General features: G+C 47.4%; 2 protein-coding genes across 2 annotated transcripts; one reads left to right on the top strand and one right to left on the bottom strand.

Moving 5' to 3' along the window:
* Window positions 1–435: 435 nt before the first annotated feature.
* LOC123152688 (auxin-induced protein X15) lies at window positions 436–1267 on the top strand. Its single transcript, XM_044572184.1, has one exon. The coding sequence runs from the start codon at window positions 624–626 to the stop codon at window positions 1026–1028; it is 405 nt and encodes a 134-aa protein (XP_044428119.1). The 5' UTR covers window positions 436–623; the 3' UTR covers window positions 1029–1267.
* Window positions 1268–19643: 18376 nt separating this feature from the next.
* On the bottom strand, window positions 19644–20593 carry LOC123152687 (auxin-responsive protein SAUR19). Its single transcript, XM_044572183.1, has one exon. The coding sequence runs from the start codon at window positions 20263–20265 to the stop codon at window positions 19894–19896; it is 372 nt and encodes a 123-aa protein (XP_044428118.1). The 5' UTR covers window positions 20266–20593; the 3' UTR covers window positions 19644–19893.

The raw sequence follows: 20593 nt of genomic DNA, 5'->3' as shown, positions 1-20593 counted from the left end.
GAAAAGATACGCCCCTGAGCGTATTTCTCAAAAAAGTCTCAGTCGATGCTATAGCCGTGAGATCTTATATTAAAATCTGTGTAAAATTTTCTTTTCAGTTTTTTTCCCCTCTTGCATGTTAATGTCACTTGACTGAAACTTGATTAAATTTCAATCGACTAAGACCTAGGCACACCCATTTACTATATGTAATTCTGTTCTCAGTTCTTGCGGAATTTAACTCTTTTTTTGCGGGGTTGCGGAAGTTAACATTGCCATGACAGTTGTTCCTAAGTGATCTTTTATGCTCTAGCAATTTCGAAACCCTGCTAAACAAACAAACCCTTATTATACCTCAATAATAGTGCATTAGACCTTTGCAAAAAAAAATTGCCTCGAGAAAAAGAAAAAAAATGGTGCATCGATTTGAGCAACTGATAAACAAACCGAAGAGACTCAGAGGTCACGAGGAGGCGGGCTCGGAGCCGCAGGCAACCACGAGAGGTCGCCGAGCTCCCTCCTCTATATATACACCCCCCGCCGCAGTTCTCTGCACCAGCCAAACCAACCGAGGCCAACCATCAACCAGCAGCGCCCAGCCACACAGCGCCGCCGCAGCCCGCTCGACCGATCAATCGGCGGCAATGGAGGAGCGGGGCAGGGGCGCGAGCAACAAGATCCGGGACATCGTGCGGCTGCAGCAGCTGCTAAAGCGGTGGAAGCGGATGGCGGTGGCGCCGGGCGGCCGGGGCAAGAACGGCGGCGGCGCCGTGCCCAAGGGGTCCTTCGCGGTGTACGTGGGCGAGGAGATGCGGCGGTTCGTGATCCCCACCGAGTACCTGGGCCACTGGGCCTTCGAGGAGCTGCTCCGGGAGGCGGAGGAGGAGTTCGGGTTCCGGCACGAGGGCGCGCTCCGGATCCCCTGCGACGTCGAGGCCTTCGAGGGCATCCTCCGCCTCGTCGCCGCCGGGAAGAAGGACTCCGCCGGCGCCGCCGCCGACATGTGCGACCGCTCCTGCTCCTCCGAGACCGAGATCCTCTGCAGATGAGGCGACGGCCGGCTGGCTGCTCCCTCGCTCTGAAGAATGAGTTCAGACGGGGAGCGGGGATCTCCTCCTTCCTTCTTCTTTTTTTTCCTCTCTCCTTTCTTGCGTTCTCCCGATCTTTCTTCTCGGTTTTAGCTGAAGAAAGGGGAAGAGGTTGCAGCTAGCTGGATCTGTAATTTGTACAACACCAAGGATTGTTCCAATGCAAAAACTTAGGCATTTGATGCTGTTTGTGCGCGCCATTATCCGTGTCTCTGCATTCCCCTGCCTCCATTGTTTCAGAAACTGAAACCAATTAAGCAACTGAAGAACAGTAGCCTGTAGTACTTCACAGTTCAGATGCCCCCTTTGCTTAACAGTTCAGCAACCGAAACTGTTCCAGGCCAAGGCACCGGCAGCAGGTCACAAGAGTGTTGGGGAAAATGCAACTGCTCTGGCATTAAGAAAAGCCGTTTTCTTTCTCATGGCTCATGGCATACGCATGTACAGATGCACCATGCCCACTCCATTGACAAGAGTTGCTTATCATCTACTACTACGTCCAGGCTCGCCTGCGCTTCACGCCATGGCGGCCGAGATGATCGATCGGCCCCATGTGCGCACCGGTGCTCCGGCCCCAGGCCCGCCGCGGCCCTAACTCCATTCTTCATTGTCAATACATGGGTGGAATCAGCATCTTCTGAATCATGTTGCCACTACCTCATATAGTGTCAAGGCATTAATAAGAGAGGAGCCAGATAAAAAGGGAGATTGCGTAGTACATGTTCACATGGCAGGCGCACGGCGCACCTGGCCTCAGGCCCTCGGAGCATCAACACACGAGGGGGGAGGCTCTCTGCATCTTTACCTGAATCTTGCATGTGCTGCTGCAATGGAGCAGCAGGTGTGTGTGGGTAGCCGGGGATCGATCGGTTTCATTTGTTTGGTGTCCGAGCTCTTGATTTTGGAATCGGAATCATAATCTCTACTTGCTTTGAACTGAGTTTTTGGTGCCATCATAGGATCTGATGTAGGTCTTCCTCCAGGGCAGGAAGGAGGCAGTCTGAAACTGACAGAGGTTTCTGTCAAGCACATCGAGGACAAGAAATCAGGTGAAAGTGATGCTCTCCTTGATCCCAACACCAACAGCTAAGGAAAGTACAGTGATTGATCAATGTTCCAGCGCACTGAACATCAAAAAAAGGTAAAAATGTTGCAGGGCAGTAGGACACTATGCCCGAATCCAGTAATACCCAACAAATCAGGTGAAAGTGATGCTTTCCTTAATCCCAGCAGCTAACGGAAATGCAGTGATGGATCAACGCTGCAGCACACTGAACTTCAGAAGAAACAAAATGTTGCACGACACTTTACTTGAATCCAGTAATGCCCAAATGGTGGAAAACGAACTGTGCAGAGACAAGCACAAAACAAGGCAGCTCTTCTTCAAGTTGTTGACACGAACTGGGTGAAGAATAGTTATTCTTCACCCCCTCTATTTTACCATCAATGCACCGTAATTTTACGTTCCGTAAGTTTTATCTTATTTCCGACGCAAAAAAAGACCGTAAAAAAATATATAATCACCGTAAAAAATATTTTATGTTATGTAAAATTACAAACGTAAAAATATAGTCTAAAATACACATAAACTACAAATTTTCTTGTCTTATGACCTATATTTTTATTTTCTTATGTCAAATTTTACGTAGTGAATCAATAAAAATGTAATTATTTGAATTCCAAACGTAATTTAATTATGAAATGATCGTAAGATTACCTCGGGTGAAGAATAACTTATTCTGCATATATATATACACACACACACATACATATAAGACAAATTTTATCTACCACCGGTGGTAGTTACCACCACTTGAGTTTTGTATGTTGTATGTAGTATCAATCAAAGCGGAGAGTATGTACGCGTAGTATGTACTATATAAGAATGTTTAGGTAGTATATATACTACTTTTTTGATAGTATGTATCATATTTTGAGTATGCTTCTTTTTACGTACAAATATGTACGTATTTCACAAATCTAATAAAAATCATGGGCCAAACTTGCAATTTTTTCATGTAACTCACTTTGAAGTATCTTATATATAGTACATGAACATACTTAAAATGATAAAGTAAAATATATACTACCATATGGTAGTATATGAGACATGTGAGGTAACTACCCTCAGGTGGTCCCTCATAAAAAAAAACTACCCCCAGGTGGTAGGATGGATTTTTCCTATATATATATATATATATATATTGTGTTATTATTCATCACTCAGGGTGCAAAATAGGTTATTCTTCACCCGAGGTAATCTTACAATCATTTCATAATTAAATTACGTTTCGAATTCAAATAGTTACATTTTTATTGATTCACTACGTAAAATTTGACATAAGAAAAATAAAAATATAGGTCATAAGACAAGAAAATTTGCAGTTTATGTGTATTTTAGACTATGTTTTTACGTTTGTAATTTTACATAATATAAAATATTTTTTACGGCGATTATATATTTTTCTTACGGTCCTTTTTTGCGTCGGAAATAAGACAAAACTTATGGAACGTAAAATTACGGTGCATTGATGGTAAAATAGAGGTGGATGAAGAATAACTATTCCTCACCCAGAATGACGAATAGAGCGACCCTATATATATATATATATATATATATATATATATATATATATATATATATATATATATATATATATATATATATATATCCTTGTTTTTCATGTAGCAAAGATAAGTTATACAGATCGAACATTATCCTTGGGCAATATACATGTCCAGTCAAGAGCGAGAGCTTGAGATCCAGATCCAAGGATGGCATGCCGTTCGACTGAATCGGCAGTCCATTCTGTTTATTGAGCAGGCAATTTACTAGGGATGCCAGGAAATGCATAGCCCATTCAGTTTTAAATGGAGCTAGCATACCATCCATGACGCAGAGTTGATGGAATCATGGACGGGATACACAACCCCATCATTTACAGCTCTCAGCTATATATCTATCGCGCGGAGATTTAGAAACTTCTATGCTTAAGCTCAGGTGACTCTTCTTTTGCAAAATCGTCATCAATTTTGTGGACTGTGTAATCTTGCACGGATGTTCATTCGACATGTTGGGACGGTTATCTTATTGTAGGCTCTGCTCAAGCTTAAGATTTTCTTTCCTTTGCAAACTCATAGTTAATTTGTGGACCGAGCACGGTTTGGCATGTCAGGATGATTTTCTTTTATGGCTCTGCAAAAGCTCATGCGACTCTTTTTTTTTGGCGAACTCATTGTTGGTTCATGGACCGTTTGATCTTGCACGGAGATTCAAACCGACGTTTATGTTTTTAGGAAAAAAAAATACAAGAAAAATCACGTGCCTGTGAGGAAGAGGAACCCAAGACCTATCACTTCACAGCATATGGGAGTACAAATGCAGCAAAAGTAAGTTTGTGTACAGTGTAAACAAGTTTTTTTTTGGCAGCATGTATTTTGATTATCTGTTTTTCTTACTTATATTGTTTTCTTCCATTTTTCTCTTTAATTTTGTTATTAGGCATGTCACCAGATTATGCACTTGCTCTTTCTTTGTTTGGCTGAAATCCAAAATTGAACATATTTTTGTTACAGTTTTTGGTTTAGAAGTATGTAATTATGTATTTTACTAACTAATTGTTTTAAGTAGCGGTAATATAGGAAGGTTTTTTGGTTTAGAAGTATGTAATTATGTATTTTACTAACTAATTGTTTTAAGTAGCGGTAATATAGGAAGGTGCTTAGCGTGAACGAAAAAGAATGAATCAAAGAAATAATTCTTTAAATTTCATATGACTGTCCTCCAAGCTGGCCCTTTCTTTTACCGGTACCAATGCACAACCATTTAGCTAGTTTGTCATACAAACATTGAAACTGAATTCTAACTTTGACCATGAACTTTGCGCCAAAAAAACATTGACCATGTATTCGACTAATATAATATGAGTTAAATGCCATAAAAGATATATCATTGGATTCATATTTGGATGAGGTTTCCAGCAGTATAACTTTGATGACATAATGATCATGATTTGTGAGTCAAAATTATTGTCAAAGTTAAACTCAAAATTCGAGCTGCCTTACATATTTGGACCAAAGAGTATATCCGAAGAAATTTCATCGTCGGCACTAATTATCTTGTCATTCCAATATGAAACTTCTAGAATATGTTGCTTTGTCATATTCGTATTAATGAACGTGTCCATCTCTAAAGCAAGGTAAAAACGAAAGGGAGATGATATTAACTACCAAACTTCCATGAAAGTGACGATAATACAACACACCACGCATGCAGCCCTGTGACGCCCGGAAAATTAAGCTACAGTGATCCTCTGCTAGTGATGCCACGTCACCTCAATTATAGTTGCTAATCTTGAGTTAGTTCAAAACCGGTCCAAAATTCAAAATTCAAATTAATGATAACGATAAAAGTTCTCAAAAAATAAAACTAAAAAGTTCGGTGGTTGTCAAATATTACATCGGTAATTATGGTGGAGCGCACACATTTTTATAAAGTATCTAGATAGACTAAGTAAAATAAAAAAAAGACAAAGAAAACAAAAATGGGAGGGGGGGAGGAAACCCCACTGGCCCAACGGGGCCAAGCCCACCTGGCCCAGTCGGCCAGCCCCCCTGGCCCGGCCCACCCCTCACTCCCTTATTCCCCCCCTCCCTCGGTCGGCAAACCCTAGCCGCACCCATTCGCCCCCCCCCCCCCCCGATCCTCTCCTCCTCCCTCCCCGCGCCGATCTGGATCGGCTCCGCCCGACCCGTCGCCCCCCGACGCGGCGACCGACCCGCCGCCCCGACCTCACCTCGTCCCCTCCTTCCCGACCGGCCGCGCAGGGCGCAAGGCCCCTCGTCGCCTCGGGCCGTCCCCGACCCCACCCCACCTCGCCGGATCCGCGACGCCGGACGGCCGCCTCCCCGCCCTCCTCCTCACCGGTCGCCCCCGACCGTCTCCGAGCACGCCTCAGAGACCCTGCCCCCCCCCCCCCCGTGGATCCCCTCTCTCCCCTCGTCCCCCTCTCAAGCGCCACCACCGCCCCCCCCCCCCCGTCGCCGGCTCCGGCCGCCCCCCCACGTGCTCCCCGGCCTCCCTCTCCCTTCTCCTCGCCCGAGCCTTGGCCCCGGCGAGCCGCCGCACCTGAACGCCCCCGCGTCGTGGATCTCGTCGCCGGCGCCCCCCCCCCCCCCGGTGACCAAATGGTCACGGGGCCGAGCCCGTGGTGCTCAGCGCGCCGCGCGACCCCCCCCCCCCCTCGGCCCCCGTAGCGCGCTGTCGACGAAGACCCGAACCACCCCGCCGCCTCCGCCGCTCGCCGGCGCCGTTTCCGGCCGAGTCCGGCCGTGGCCTTGCCACCAATGGACGCGGCGTCCTCTCCCCATTCGAACGCACCCACCCGCGGACCCTTTTGGCCGCCGGGCGACGATTCCGACGAAGTCCGGCGCCCCCTCCGCCGTGGACGCCCACCGGAGCCCCCAACGCCGGCTGCCGACGTGGCCGACACGGGGCTACCCCCTGGGTCACTGAACCGTGGGCCCTAGGAGCCCGGCCGGTCTGTTGACTCGGTCAGCCAGGCTGACTGGACCGGCCCCTGCCTATGACATGGGGGCCCCACCCCCCAGAACGTTTAAAAAAAGAAAAAGGAAAAGGGAAATTAAGTAAATATAAGTAATAAAAATAAAAATGAATAAAATTATTTATTTATTTATTTATTTATTTAAGTAAATAATTAATTTAATTAATCCTGATTAATTAATCTAATTAACCTAATTAACTATTGATAATTAATTAAACTATAATTAGATTAGTTAAATCCTAATTAGTATAAGCAGAGTATGACATGTGGGACCCACATGTCAGATTGACCTAGTCAACCCTGTTGACTGCTGACGTCAGCATGGCATCATGCTGACGTCCTAATTCCATTTTTCGTATTAAATAATTAATTGATTAAATTCCAGAAATTAATAAAATCTTTAAAAAAATCATATCTTTTAATCCGTAACTCGGATTAAAATAATTTCAACATGAAAGTTGCTCAGAACGGCGGGACGAATCCGGATACGCGGTCCGTTCGTCCGCCACACCCCCCTAACCTATCGAACTCGCAACTTTCCCCCCCTCCGGCTCCTCTGCCCGAAAACACGGAACCCCGGGAATACTTTCCCGGATGTTTTTCCCCCTTCACCGGTATCACCTACTACCGCGTTAGGGCACACCGAACACCGCGTATTGTCTTGTTATATTTTGTGATGCTTTGTTTGCTCTGTATTCATTATTTCTTCCCCCTCTTCTCTCCGGTAGACTACGAGACCGACACTGCTACTGACCAGTTCGACTACGGAGTTGACGACCCCTCTCTCTTGCCAGAGCAACCAGGCAAGCCCCCCCCTTGATCACCAGATATCGCCTATTCTACTCTATACTGCTTGCATTAGAGTAGTGTAGCATGTTACCGCTTTCCGTTAATCCTATTCTGATGCATAGCCTGTCATTGTTGCTACAGTCATTGATACCTTACCTGCAATCCTAATTGCTTAGTATAGGATGCTAGTTTATCATCATTGGCCCTACATTCTTGTCAGTCTGCCTCGCTATACTATTGGGCCGTGATCACTCGGGAGGTGATCACGGGTATATACTATACATGCATACATACTATACATATGGTGACTAAAGTCGGGTCAGCTCGATGAGTACCCGCAAGTGATTCTGATGAGGGGGCTGAAAGGACAGGTGGCTCCATCCCGGTAGAGGTGGGCCTGGGTTCCCGACGGCCCCCGACTGTTACTTTGTGGCGGAGCGGCAGGGCAGGTTGAGACCACCTAGGAGACAGGTGGGCCTGGCCCTGTTCGGCGTTCGCGGATACTTAACACGCTTAACGAGATCTTGGTATTTGATCTGAGTCGGCTACGAGCCTATACGCACTAACCATCTACGCGGGAGTAGTTATGGGTATCCCGGCGTCGTGGTATCAGCCGAAGCACTTCAGACGTCAGCGACGGAGCGGCGCGCGCCGAATTGGACTGGAACGCCACTAGGCTAGGTCTGCTTTCGGCCGCCCTCGCAACGTGCAGGTGTGCTATGGGCGATGAGCCCAGACCCCTGTGCGCTTAGGTTTAGACCGGCGTGCTGGCCTCTCTGTTGTGCCTAGGTGGGGCTGCGACGTGTTGATCTTCCGAGGCCGGGCATGACCCAGGAAAGTGTGTCCGGCCAAATGGGATCGAGCGTGTTGGGCTATGTGGTGCACCCCTGCAGGGAAGTTAATCTATTCGAATAGCCGTGATCTTCGGTAACAGGACGACTTGGAGTTGTACCTTGACCTTATGACAACTAGAACCGGATACTTAATAAAACACACCCTTCCAAGTTCCACAGACAACCCGGTGATCGCTTTTCCGCAGGGCGACGAGGAGAGGATCGCCGGGTAGGATTATGCTATGCGATGCGACTGGAGATGCGCTTGGAGATGCTACCTGGATATGCTACTTAGAGATGCTACTTGGAGGACTTCAATCTACTCTCTTCTACATGCTGCAAGACGGAGGCTGCCAGAAGCGTAGTCTTCGACAGGATTAGCTATCCCCCTCTTATTCTGGCATTCTGCAGTTCAGTCCACTGATATGGCCTCTTTACACATATACCCATGCATATGTAGTGTAGCTCCTTGCTTGCGAGTACTTTGGATGAGTACTCACGGTTGCTTTCTCCCCCCTTTTTCCCCTTTCCTTCCTTCCTGGTTGTCGCAACCAGATGCTGGAGCCCTGGAGCCAGACGCCACCGTCGACGACGACTACTACACTGGAGGTGCCTACTACTACGTGCAGCCCGTTGCCGACGACCAAGAGTAGTTAGGAGGATCCCAGGCAGGAGGCCTGCGCCTCTTTCGATCTGTATCCCAGTTTGTGCTAGCCATCTTATGGCAACTTGTTTAACTTATGTCTGTACTCAGATATTGTTGCTTCCGCTGACTCGTCTATGATCGAGCACTTGTATTCGAGCCCTCGCGGCCCCTGGCTTGTATTATGATGCTTGTATGACTTATTTATGTTTTAGAGTTGTGTTGTGATATCTTCCCGTGAGTCCCTGATCTTGATCGTACACATTTGCGTGCATGATTAGTGTACGATTGAATCGGGGGCGTCACAAGTTGGTATCAGAGCCGACTGCCTGTAGGAATCCCCCTTCCACACTCCTTGGCCGAAGTCGAGTCTAGTCATTGCAAAACTTTTACTAACTTGGCTGTGTGCCTTACGGGCCCACGTCGCCTTTGGGTGGTAGTAGGATCTTTTATTCCTCGACCTATGCTCTGGGACTCTGACATCTCTTCTATTCGGGTTAAACGATTTTACTAACTCGGACTCTAGGTTCTCGATAATACTTTCTCCCGGAGAGCCCCTTCAGTCCAGATGATTACTTTGTGCATCGAAGGATTCCGAAGATACCTTCCGATATTCTCCCGAGACCTTGTGCCTGTTGCTTTTGCAATTCCCTACCACTGCAATATCCCTAATGATAAATACTTACACCCGTCATTCTTACTTTATACCCAATCGATCTTGTTATTACAAGATACCTCGAAATTCTCTCTAATGTTCCGACAATACTTTGTGCCTACTGCCTTGCAGTTCCTTGCCACTTGAATACCCCTAAGAATAATTCTCGCACTTATCGAGTATCCGCTCATCCCCCAGTTGTTCATGTGTTTCACAATGGTCTTCGAAATACTATTTGATCCTCCAAAAATCCTTAATAGCTTATTGCTCTGCAATACTTGTCTGCTTGCATTATGGAGGCTTTCCATATGTCTGGCAATATTCGTTAGTATCCTTAGGCATCGTCATTTTGATCCTATTGATTCAGCATGTGTGCGAATGCACACAATCATCTATCAACCCTTCTAAATTATCCTTCCGGCTCAGACATCATTTTTGAACATGAGCTGGTTCTCGACCAAACTATTTGTCGTCAATTGTGCCTCTGGTATATCCAACTTATCCATCCTTGATCAGAGCGACTGCTTCTGATCCTTTGTTTTGGAATTCGAAATTCCTTTATTATCTAAGCATCGAATCATTCCGATGTTCTATAATATGATGCCCGTGCATTCTTCTTCCTCTGGTTGAGTACCGGTGCTCACCTCAGATCCCTTGTGGACCATCGGTTCCTTTGTTGGATTTTATCCGACAGTGTCCTTCATATTGAATAACCTTGAGAGCCTTTCCATGGGTATATAATGCCTTGGTAAATTGTATCATCTGCTTTTGAACAATGCTCTACTTTCGAGCTTGTATTATTTACCCCGAAGTTTGTGGTATATGTTCGTAAGACGCCCTGATGGGTTGAACCTATGCCTTCCTTACTATGTGTGAACTCGGAAGTTTTCATGGGTCATACTCATCTGGTATTTCACCAGGTATAACTTTCAACACTAATGCCTTTATCGAAACGAGAAGTGAATGTAAGGTTATGCTTTGGAGAAGTGGGAGTCGACCTCGAACCTTGTGTTCATGCCCATGGACGCGATGTATATCCTATCATGGAAGCTTCTTGTAATAATCACTATTTCCTTGATAACTAACATATGGTATCTGTGAATTGATCCCTTGCAACCGTGGTTCCGACCATGATTGTTCTTCCTTGATTCCATTTCTCGGACAAGTTAAAACAATTGTCTTCTATGGATTATTACACCCGTCCAATCTTTACTTGGATCTTGTGTCGAGTATTACCCCCTGGTATCTCAAGATTATCATGGAACTGCATAACTTCTTATGAGTTCTTCATCAAGTGCTACCTTTCCACTGATTCCAATTTTTCACGGGCTCTGAGTTATTATACACTCAAAGACACCGATAACTGAATCGAGTTCGCATTGCGATTCAACGAGTATTTGAACCCATCACTGCTTACAAATTTATTAATCCTTCAAGTCATTCCTAGCCTGATCGGCTATACCATTATCGAGCTAATTTTAACTGTGCTACCCGGTCCTTCTTCCCGGAGCACAATTTTCGACGATGAACTAACCTTACGTCGATCATCATCGTCATATCATTTCGCCTTGAACAACAAGCTTGGTTTCGAGTTTGTGTCGTACCCTTGGTTCCAATAACCTTTCACTTCATCATTACTTTGACTTGATGTCGTCGCCGATCGATTACATCTTCATGAACTCTCGCGACAAAGGTGTCGTGATCATCAACATTCTGAGCTCATCCATGATATCAATTGAATTCATGATGAGAAATACCATCCTTGCCCTCGATGAATTGTATTATCATCGACCACTTTATTGCCTTCCCACCAACACAAGCTTGTTCATGCTTGGTGTTATACCTTGAGTTCCTTGCTACCCAGCATTTGATCTTCCTTACCTCGGAAGTATTACCATCTCTTTTTGTCAAGAATGTGGTGGGAATTTCACCACCTCTTAATAATTCTTCATAACATAATACTTCTTGCCATCTTCGTTCATTCCTTGGTTCCCGTATTGTTTTCAACCGGAATACCGACAATGGAACTATGACGTGTGAATTCTAAAATTCTAACAACCCTATTGCTTTGAAGTGAATGGGCAATAGTTCATTCTAAGTCCTTCGCTAATTGAATCACCATTCTGACATTGGTCGTGCAACCCAACCCATATTTCGGGCGCACCTTTCAACCAATGTTTAATTGTGTATGTTTTCCTCGAGCATACTTCCTTATATCATTTGATCTGACAAATGTTATCTCCTTGTTCACTTAATGGTGGAAATCCATCTTTTGGGAATCTCGGTGAATTGCCGTTGAGTTCACCAGACACCTCCTTGTCCTCTCCTTGGGTTAATGATGGACTCTTGTTAACGGAAATCACTTCGTAGTTCATTTCCCCGAGAATCTTACAATGTCATCTCGTCAATTTGCGTTGCACCTTTTCTTCTCAGGTATCCTAAGTCTGAGGTATCCTGACACCAATCGGATCTGAATCTCGGTCAGATATGATGGTTGGGACAATTTTCCAAGAGTCATGAAGTTGATCCTTTGATGACCCGGTAACATGATGTCATGCCTAGCCCCCCCCCCCCCCCCCGGCTGGAGGACCTATCATTATAGATTCCTTTTCGGCAAGGTTATCCATTCGTCCATGAGGAAATTGTAAGACTTATTCTACAAGTTATTCCTGATGGATCCTTCGTGTTACCCAAAGTCTGATCTTCACCTGAAGACCATGTCAATGCTATCTCGAAGCATGTCAATGGTACTCCGATTTTCAACAGGAACATTTGAAGCACGATGCTAAATTTTATTTATCACTTATCCTAAAACCGTTGTATGGGTAATATCATGAGATTCCTTCCCCCTTACCTAAATGATTTTCTACTTTATATCCTGTCATGGATATCATGCTCTGCTTGTCATTGGGAAGGATATACCCCTGAAATATGTGTTTAAACACATTTTCCTTTCCATTGTTCTGTTTAATCTGATGATCATATTTTCCTTCCATTGTTGGTTTAACCTTTCTTGTGATCTATATGATCTGAGAAGTAATATTTTCCTGCTTACGTAAACACCTTGTTGTACAATTCTGTCAGTAAGACCATGTTACTTTTGTTGATGACATTCCGGTAACCACTTATTGACGAGAACTTTGCCTACTGGTCCGCCTCGTTCAACGAGCAGGAAAATGGTTCTCTTCGTCCCTCGCCCTTGGTACCGACATTGTTGCCGACATAACTGGCATGCTACTCTCTGACATGCCTTGCTATCGTGATCGTACAAGATGTCAGCCCCCCTTTCTACTTTTAACCCACATGGTGGGCCCATAACCCACAGGTCCCAGGAACGAAACCTGACTCTCCTGTACAACTGTTGTCAAAGTTATTCCTCGTGCTTGGCTTTGTATGTAATTCACGGGCCACTTGCCTGTTGATCTATTCTGGTATCAGACACAAAACTTATTACCATTGCTCTGGACCCCTTTTACACTTTGTTTCAGGCATCGGATGATTGCCTACCCGCTTGAAACTTCTCATGGTACCTTCTTACTTGCTCTCGATATTTTCTTGAGTTCCAATTCGAGAGTTACTTTCCGCCACCTTCCCCTATGTTAGCTGCCAGATAGTCAACCTTGCATAGGTTCGTTCTGCCGGAATACCCCCTTACCTATTCGTAAGTACGTTGGAGTTCCCGAGAAAAGGGCGGCATCACCATGATGACCTGTAGCAGAGAAATGATGATGTCAAGGTAATGGATCGACCTCTTCAAGGAGAACAACCAAGACTGAGAAGATTCGTTAGGATTTCGTAACCAGACCTTTCCCCCTTACTCCCCTCTTAAATCTCGGGACGAGATTTCTTGTAGTGGAGGAGAATTGTGACGCCCGGGAAATTAAGCTACAGTGATCCTCTGCTAGTGATGCCACGTCACCTCAATTATAGTTGCTAATCTTGAGTTAGTTCAAAACCGGTCCAAAATTCAAAATTCAAATTAATGATAACGATAAAAGTTCTCAAAAATTAAAACTAAAAAGTACGGTGGTTGTCAAATATTACATCGGTAATTATGGTGGAGCGCACACATTTTTATAAAGTATCTAGATAGACTAAGTAAAAAAAGACAAAGAAAACAAAAATGGGAGGGGGGAAGGAAACCCCACTGGCCCAACGGGGCCAAGCCCACCTGGCCCAGTCGGCCAGCCCCCCTGGCCCGGCCCACCCCTCACTCCCTTATCCCCCCCCTCCCCCGGTCGGCAAACCCTAGCCGCACCCATTCGCCCCCCCGATCCCCTCCTCCTCTCTCCCCGCGCCGATCTGGATCGGCTCCGCCCGACCCGTCGCCCCCCGACGCCGGCGACCGACCCGCCGCCCCGACCTCACCTCGTCCCCTCCTTCCCGACCGGCCGCGCAGGGCGCAAGGCCCCTCGTCGCCTCGGGCCGTCCCCGACCCCCACCCCACCTCGCCGGATCCGCGACGCCGGACGGCCGCCTCCCCGCCCTCCTCCTCACCGGTCGCCCCCGACCGTCTCCGAGCACGCCTCAGAGACCCTGCGCCCCCCCCCCCGTGAGCTCTTCCCCCCCCCCACGTGCTCCCCGGCCTCCCTCTCCCTTCTCCTCGCCCGAGCCTCGGCCCCGGCGAGCCGCCGCACCTGAACGCCCCCGCGTCGTGGATCTCGTCGCCGGCGCCCCCCCCCCCGGTGACCAAATGGTCACGGGGCCGAGCCCGTGGTGCTCAGCGCGCCGCGCGACCCCCCCCCCCCCTCGGCCCCCGTAGCGCGCTGTCGACGAAGACCCGAACCACCCCGCCGCCTCCGCCGCTCGCCGGCGCCGTTTCCGGCCGAGTCCGGCCGTGGCCTTGCCACCAATGGACGCGGCGTCCTCTCCCCATTCGAACGCACCCACCCGCGGACCCTTTTGGCCACCGGGCGACGATTCCGGCGAAGTCTGGCGCCCCCTCCGCCGCGGACGCCCACCGGAGCCCCCAACGCCGGCTGCCGACGTGGCCGACACGGGGCTACCCCCTGGGTCACTGAACCGTGGGCCCTAGGGGCCCGGCCGGTCTGTTGACTCGGTCAGCCAGGCTGACTGGACCGGCCCCTGCCTATGACATGGGGGCCCCACCCCCCAGAACGTTTTAAAAAAAAGAAAAAGGAAAAGGGAAATTAAGTAAATATAATTAATAAAAATAAAAATGAATAAAATTATTTATTTATTTATTTATTTAATTAAGTAAATAATTAATTTAATTAATCCTGATTAATTAATCTAATTAACCGAATTAACTATTGATAATTAATTAAACTATAATTAGATTAGTTAAATCCTAATTAGTATAAGCAGAGTATGACATGTGGGACCCACACGTCAGATTGACCTAGTCAACCCTGTTGACTGCTGACGTCAGCATGGCATCATGCTGACGTCCTAATTCCATTTTTCGTATTAAATAATTAATTGATTAAATTCCAGAAATTAATAAAATCTTTAAAAAAATCATATCTTTTAATACGTAACTCGGATTAAAATAATTTCAACATGAAAGTTGCTCAGAACGGCGGGACGAATCTGGATACGCGGTCCGTTTGTTCGCCACACCCCCCTAACCTATCGAACTCGCAACTTTTCCCCCCTCCGGCTCCTCTGCCCGAAAACACGGAACCCCGGGAATACTTTCCCGGATGTTTTTCCCCCTTCACCGGTATCACCTACTACCGCGTTAGGGCACACCGAACACCGCGTATTGTCTTGTTATATTTTGTGATGCTTTGTTTGCTCTGTATTCATTATTTCTTCCCCCTCTTCTCTCCGGTAGACTACGAGACCGACGCTGCTACTGACCAGTTCGACTACGGAGTTGAGGACCCCTCTCTCTTGCCAGAGCAACCAGGCAAGCCCCCCCTTGATCACCAGATATCGCCTATTCTACTCTATACTGCTTGCATTAGAGTAGTGTAGCATGTTGCCGCTTTCCGTTAATCCTATTCTGATGCATAGCCTGTCATTGTTGCTACAGTCATTGATACCTTACCTGCAATCCTAAATGCTTAGTATAGGATGCTAGTTTATCATCATTGGCCCTACATTCTTGTCAGTCTGCCTCGCTATACTATTGGGCCGTGATCACTCGGGAGGTGATCACGGGTATATACTATACATGCATACATACTATACAGATGGTGACTAAAGTCGGGTCAGCTCGATGAGTACCCGCAAGTGATTCTGATGAGGGGGCTGAAAGGACAGGTGGCTCCATCCCGGTAGAGGTGGGCCTGGGTTCCCGACGGCCCCCGACTGTTACTTTGTGGCGGAGCGGCAGGGCAGGTTGAGACCACCTAGGAGACAGGTGGGCCTGGCCCTGTTCGGTGTTCGCGGATACTTAACACGCTTAACGAGATCTTGGTATTTGATCTGAGTCGGCTACGAGCCTATACGCACTAACCATCTACGCGGGAGTAGTTATGGGTATCCCGGCGTCGTGGTATCAGCCGAAGCACTTCAGACGTCAGCGACGGAGCGGCGCGCGCCGAATTGGACTGGAACGCCACTAGGCTAGGTCTGCTTTCAGCCGCCCTCGCAACATGCAGGTGTGCTATGGGCGATGGGCCCAGACCCCTGTGCGCTTAGGTTTAGACCGGCGTGCTGGCCTCTCTGTTGTGCCTAGGTGGGGCTGCGACGTGTTGATCTTCCGAGGCCGGGCATGACCCAGGAAAGTGTGTCCGGCCAAATGGGATCGAGCGTGTTGGGCTATGTGGTGCACCCCTGCAGGGAAGTTAATCTATTCGAATAGCCGTGATCTTCGGTAACAGGACGACTTGGAGTTGTACCTTGACCTTATGACAACTAGAACCGGATACTTAATAAAACACACCCTTCCAAGTTCCACAGACAACCCGGTGATCGCTTTTCCGCAGGGCGACGAGGAGAGGATCGCCGGGTAGGATTATGCTATGCGATGCGACTGGAGATGCGCTTGGAGATGCTACCTGGATATGCTACTTAGAGATGCTACTTGGAGGACTTCAATCTACTCTCTTCTACATGCTGCAAGACGGAGGCTGCCAGAAGCGTAGTCTTCGACAGGATTAGCTATCCCCCTCTTATTCTGGCATTCTGCAGTTCAGTCCACTGATATGGCCTCTTTACACATATACCCATGCATATGTAGTGTAGCTCCTTGCTTGCGAGTACTTTGGATGAGTACTCACGGTTGCTTTCTCCCCCCTTTTTCCCCTTTCCTTCCTTCCTGGTTGTCGCAACCAGATGCTGGAGCCCTGGAGCCAGACGCCACCGTCGACGACGACTACTACACTGGAGGTGCCTACTACTACGTGCAGCCCGTTGCCGACGACCAAGAGTAGTTAGGAGGATCCCAGGCAGGAGGCCTGCGCCTCTTTCGATCTGTATCCCAGTTTGTGCTAGCCATCTTATGGCAACTTGTTTAACTTATGTCTGTACTCAGATATTGTTGCTTCCGCTGACTCGTCTATGATCGAGCACTTGTATTCGAGCCCTCGCGGCCCCTGGCTTGTATTATGATGCTTGTATGACTTATTTATGTTTTAGAGTTGTGTTGTGATATCTTCCCGTGAGTCCCTGATCTTGATCGTACACATTTACGTGCATGATTAGTGTACGATTGAATCGGGGGCGTCACAAGCCCTATGGTGTGCAATGATTTTTGTGGCATACAAATATATTTTCAATTATAATGATGCACTGGAATCGGAGATCCATGCTCTCATGCAAGGAATAGTACTAGTCATTTAGCATTCAGACAAGCCGGTGATTGTTCAATCGGATTTTACAGGTGCGCTGAGCATCCTTTCCGGCGATACTCTTTCTAGGTCTGCCTATGGTCATTTAGATGCAGAGATTAAAGCAGTTTTGGTTGATAGGGATTTTGTTTCTCTGAAAATTGGTAGATATCAAAACAGGGTAGCACATCTTTTAGCACACTATAACCGCACCAAGTGTTGTACTGCAGTATGGTTGAACTCGAGTCCTCCGTGTTGTGAGGAGCAGCTGGCTCGAGATTATAACCCTGTAACAATGGAATAAAACTCTCTTTCAACCCTCCAAAAAAACTACCAAACTTCCATGAAAGTGATGATGATTAAGCACACCACACATGCAGCCCTATGGTGTGTGTGAGCTAGCGTGTAATTGCTCTTTATTTGTTTGTGTGAAAGCTATAACTGAACATATTTTGTTTATTTGATTAAGAAGTATCTAATTTTTTATTTTATTAATTGATTAATTAGTTTAAGTAGTTGTAATTGTTGGATTTGGTCTACGGTTGAAACAAACCATGAGAGAAAAGGGGGAGCCTTTTGACCCCGGGTGTGCAATGATCGGAAGCACACCACACCTCCGCACGTTTGGTTTTGGTCCCATGTACTCATCACACACATATATAAGGAAAAGGGGGTTTTCATTATGGATAACAGCATATCGATCTAAATCACCTAACCGCCGATCCTAAATATGTGTTGAGGTACGTGAAGGCCATCCGATCCTGAATATGTGCTGAGGTATGTGAAGGCCATCTCCACCACTGGCCACCGCAGAGCTGTGCCTGCGGCAACCCTGCTGACGTCGTCGTCACCGTGTTGCTTCCCCCAACATCTCCTCGCTACTGGAGACGCAAAGGTGCAATCGTGGGCTACACAGGGGCTGGATGGAGTACGCGGGAAATATCGCCAAGTACCTGTAAGTTTGTACGCTTCCGCATAAAGTTGTTGATCTAGTTCGAGATTAGGACCTTACGTTGATTAGCATAAAGGCTAATTTATCTAACAATAATATAAGAATGTACTTAGTGAGCGAAAATGAAAGGATAAAAGAAAATACTCCATCGTGATTTGTCAGATTTTAGTGACCATTGTCCAGGCGGTCCTATTTCCTTTATCGACACCACCATGCAACTATTTAGCTAGTTTATCAAACAAAACTGTTAACCTCACAAGACTCTTTCTTTCCCCCTATCACAAGGCGATTAGGTGAAAGTCTCCCTCTTATCGATCTTCGTTAACGAGCTCGTGGATTCGCTTTTCTTATGCATACTACTCCAGCGGTTGGTGGCGGGGAGCGAAATCCTTGTGTCTCGAGTCCGGCTACTACATAGGTTAGGGTTTTGAAATCTTCGAGTCGGTCTTCTAGGCTCCGGTCTTGCTCAAGTTCATTCGTCGGTACGGATTAAATGGAGCTCCAGTGTGTATTCTTGTGGGCTCGTCGGCAAGGTTAGGATTTCTCACCTTGCATACGTGGCGGTGAGATTTGGTGTCAGATTCCTTGGATCGAATAAAGAGTTCAATGGTCCTTAGAGGCATATTCACAAAAGTTTTCATACTGCCATCGACAAGGTCGTGTCAACTTCAATATGGGATCAACGAACAGCGGCACGTCGACTTAAATGGAGCAGAGCATGTTCGAAAACAGCTCATTCAGGCAGCAACGGTGCTTCTTCCATGGTCCAAAGATCTAAATGTATTTTTTATTATATTTGAGATCTTTCGTACTTATATTAAACTTTTATAATATTCCCGCAAAAAAAACTTTACAATAGATTTGGTTCTCTTTTGCAAAAAAAAAAAAAAGTGAACCTGAATAATAGATATGGGTCCTTATATTGGAGATCGGATTCTGCCTATTCCCTTTGTCCAAATATATACAAGGGCTCCTCAAATTTGGGCTTAACTTTCACCAGGAATTCGACAATCAGCATATGAGGCATACCATTGAATTCGTATTATAAAGAGGTTATCAATGATATAATTTTCATGGCACATAACTCATGTTTTACCGGTCAAAATTATTGGCAAAGTTAGGTCTAAAATTTGAGTAACCTTATGTCAAAAGAAATTTCATCCCTGTGGAAAAACAGCCAAGCTGAATCCGTTCCCGATGAATCCTATGTCGGAATCTAGGACCTTCTAGAATGTCAGAAGAAATTTCGCCCTCTAGCCTGCATGTTTTTCCTGTCTTTCCAAAAGAGAAACTTTTCCGAACTTTCAGAGTACATAAGTTACTTTGCGACTTCCGTACTGAAGACCGTACCTTGTGTGTGTTTGTGTGTGCAAGTCAGCAGTAAAAACCAAAGGGAGATGATATGAACTTCAAATCTTCCATGAAACCAACGATGACGATCAACACACCACGCACGAAGCTAAGCTAACGCATCATGCATGTGGCCGTTTGCACTCTGTACAATCTTCAACCAAGCGAGAAGCGATCTGGCTAGTTTAAAAGTAAATAAACTCATCGTTCTACGTACGCGCGGGCGCGGCACGGCACGGCCGCCGGTGCCGCTGCCATGGCGTCGTCCAATTAAGCTGCTAGCTAATGGCCTCCTTCCTTAGTTCTTCCCCTTGCCGCTGCCGGAGCCGTTCTTGCGGTGGAGCCGGCGGAGCAGCTCCTCGAAGTCCTCCTCGGCGCAGGGCACGCGCAGCCCGTCGGCCTGCGCGAAGCCGAACTCGTCGGCGGCGCGCTCCATGAGGTCCCGGAACGCCGGCTCCCGCAGGTACCCCGTGGGCACCACGAACCGGCGCGCCTCCTCCCCGACGTACACCGCGAAGTACCCCTTGGGCAGCGCGCCGCCGCCGGCCGGCTCCAGCAGCGCCTCCCGGAGCCCCGCCTCCTCGGCCCGCGGCGCCGCGCCGGCCTTGCCCTTCCTCTCCTTCCTCCTGCCGCCGATCCTCGGCGCGCGGAAGTAGCCCATCACCATCATCGTCGCCGGCCGCGCGCTGCAGCAGGATTCACGGCGCTCGTCGTAGCTTCCGGTCGTCGTCGAAGAAGGAGGAGGACGGCACGTGACTGCGCAGCGGGCCGGCGGTGTACGGAGGTGAGGAGGATGGGTGGATCAGTTAAGGCATGCGGGAGGTGGAGTTGGTGCGGCTGGTCGTGGGTTGGTGGCCGCCATGGTCGACGATCGCCGGCAAGCTAGCGGGAGGTCCTAGTGGGGTTGGCGTGCGTGGAAGAGGACGTGGTCTCCTCGTCTCGTGCTCTGCTCTCAACTTGTGATTAGGTGCAGTTGCAACTGGGAAATGATTAGGCGG

Source organism: Triticum aestivum, chromosome 7A (assembly GCF_018294505.1).
Source record: "Triticum aestivum cultivar Chinese Spring chromosome 7A, IWGSC CS RefSeq v2.1, whole genome shotgun sequence".
NCBI classification, from domain to species: Eukaryota; Viridiplantae; Streptophyta; class Magnoliopsida; order Poales; family Poaceae; genus Triticum; species Triticum aestivum.
The sequence above is the reverse complement of the archived record's forward strand: the minus strand, read 5'-3'. Positions and strand labels throughout refer to the sequence as shown.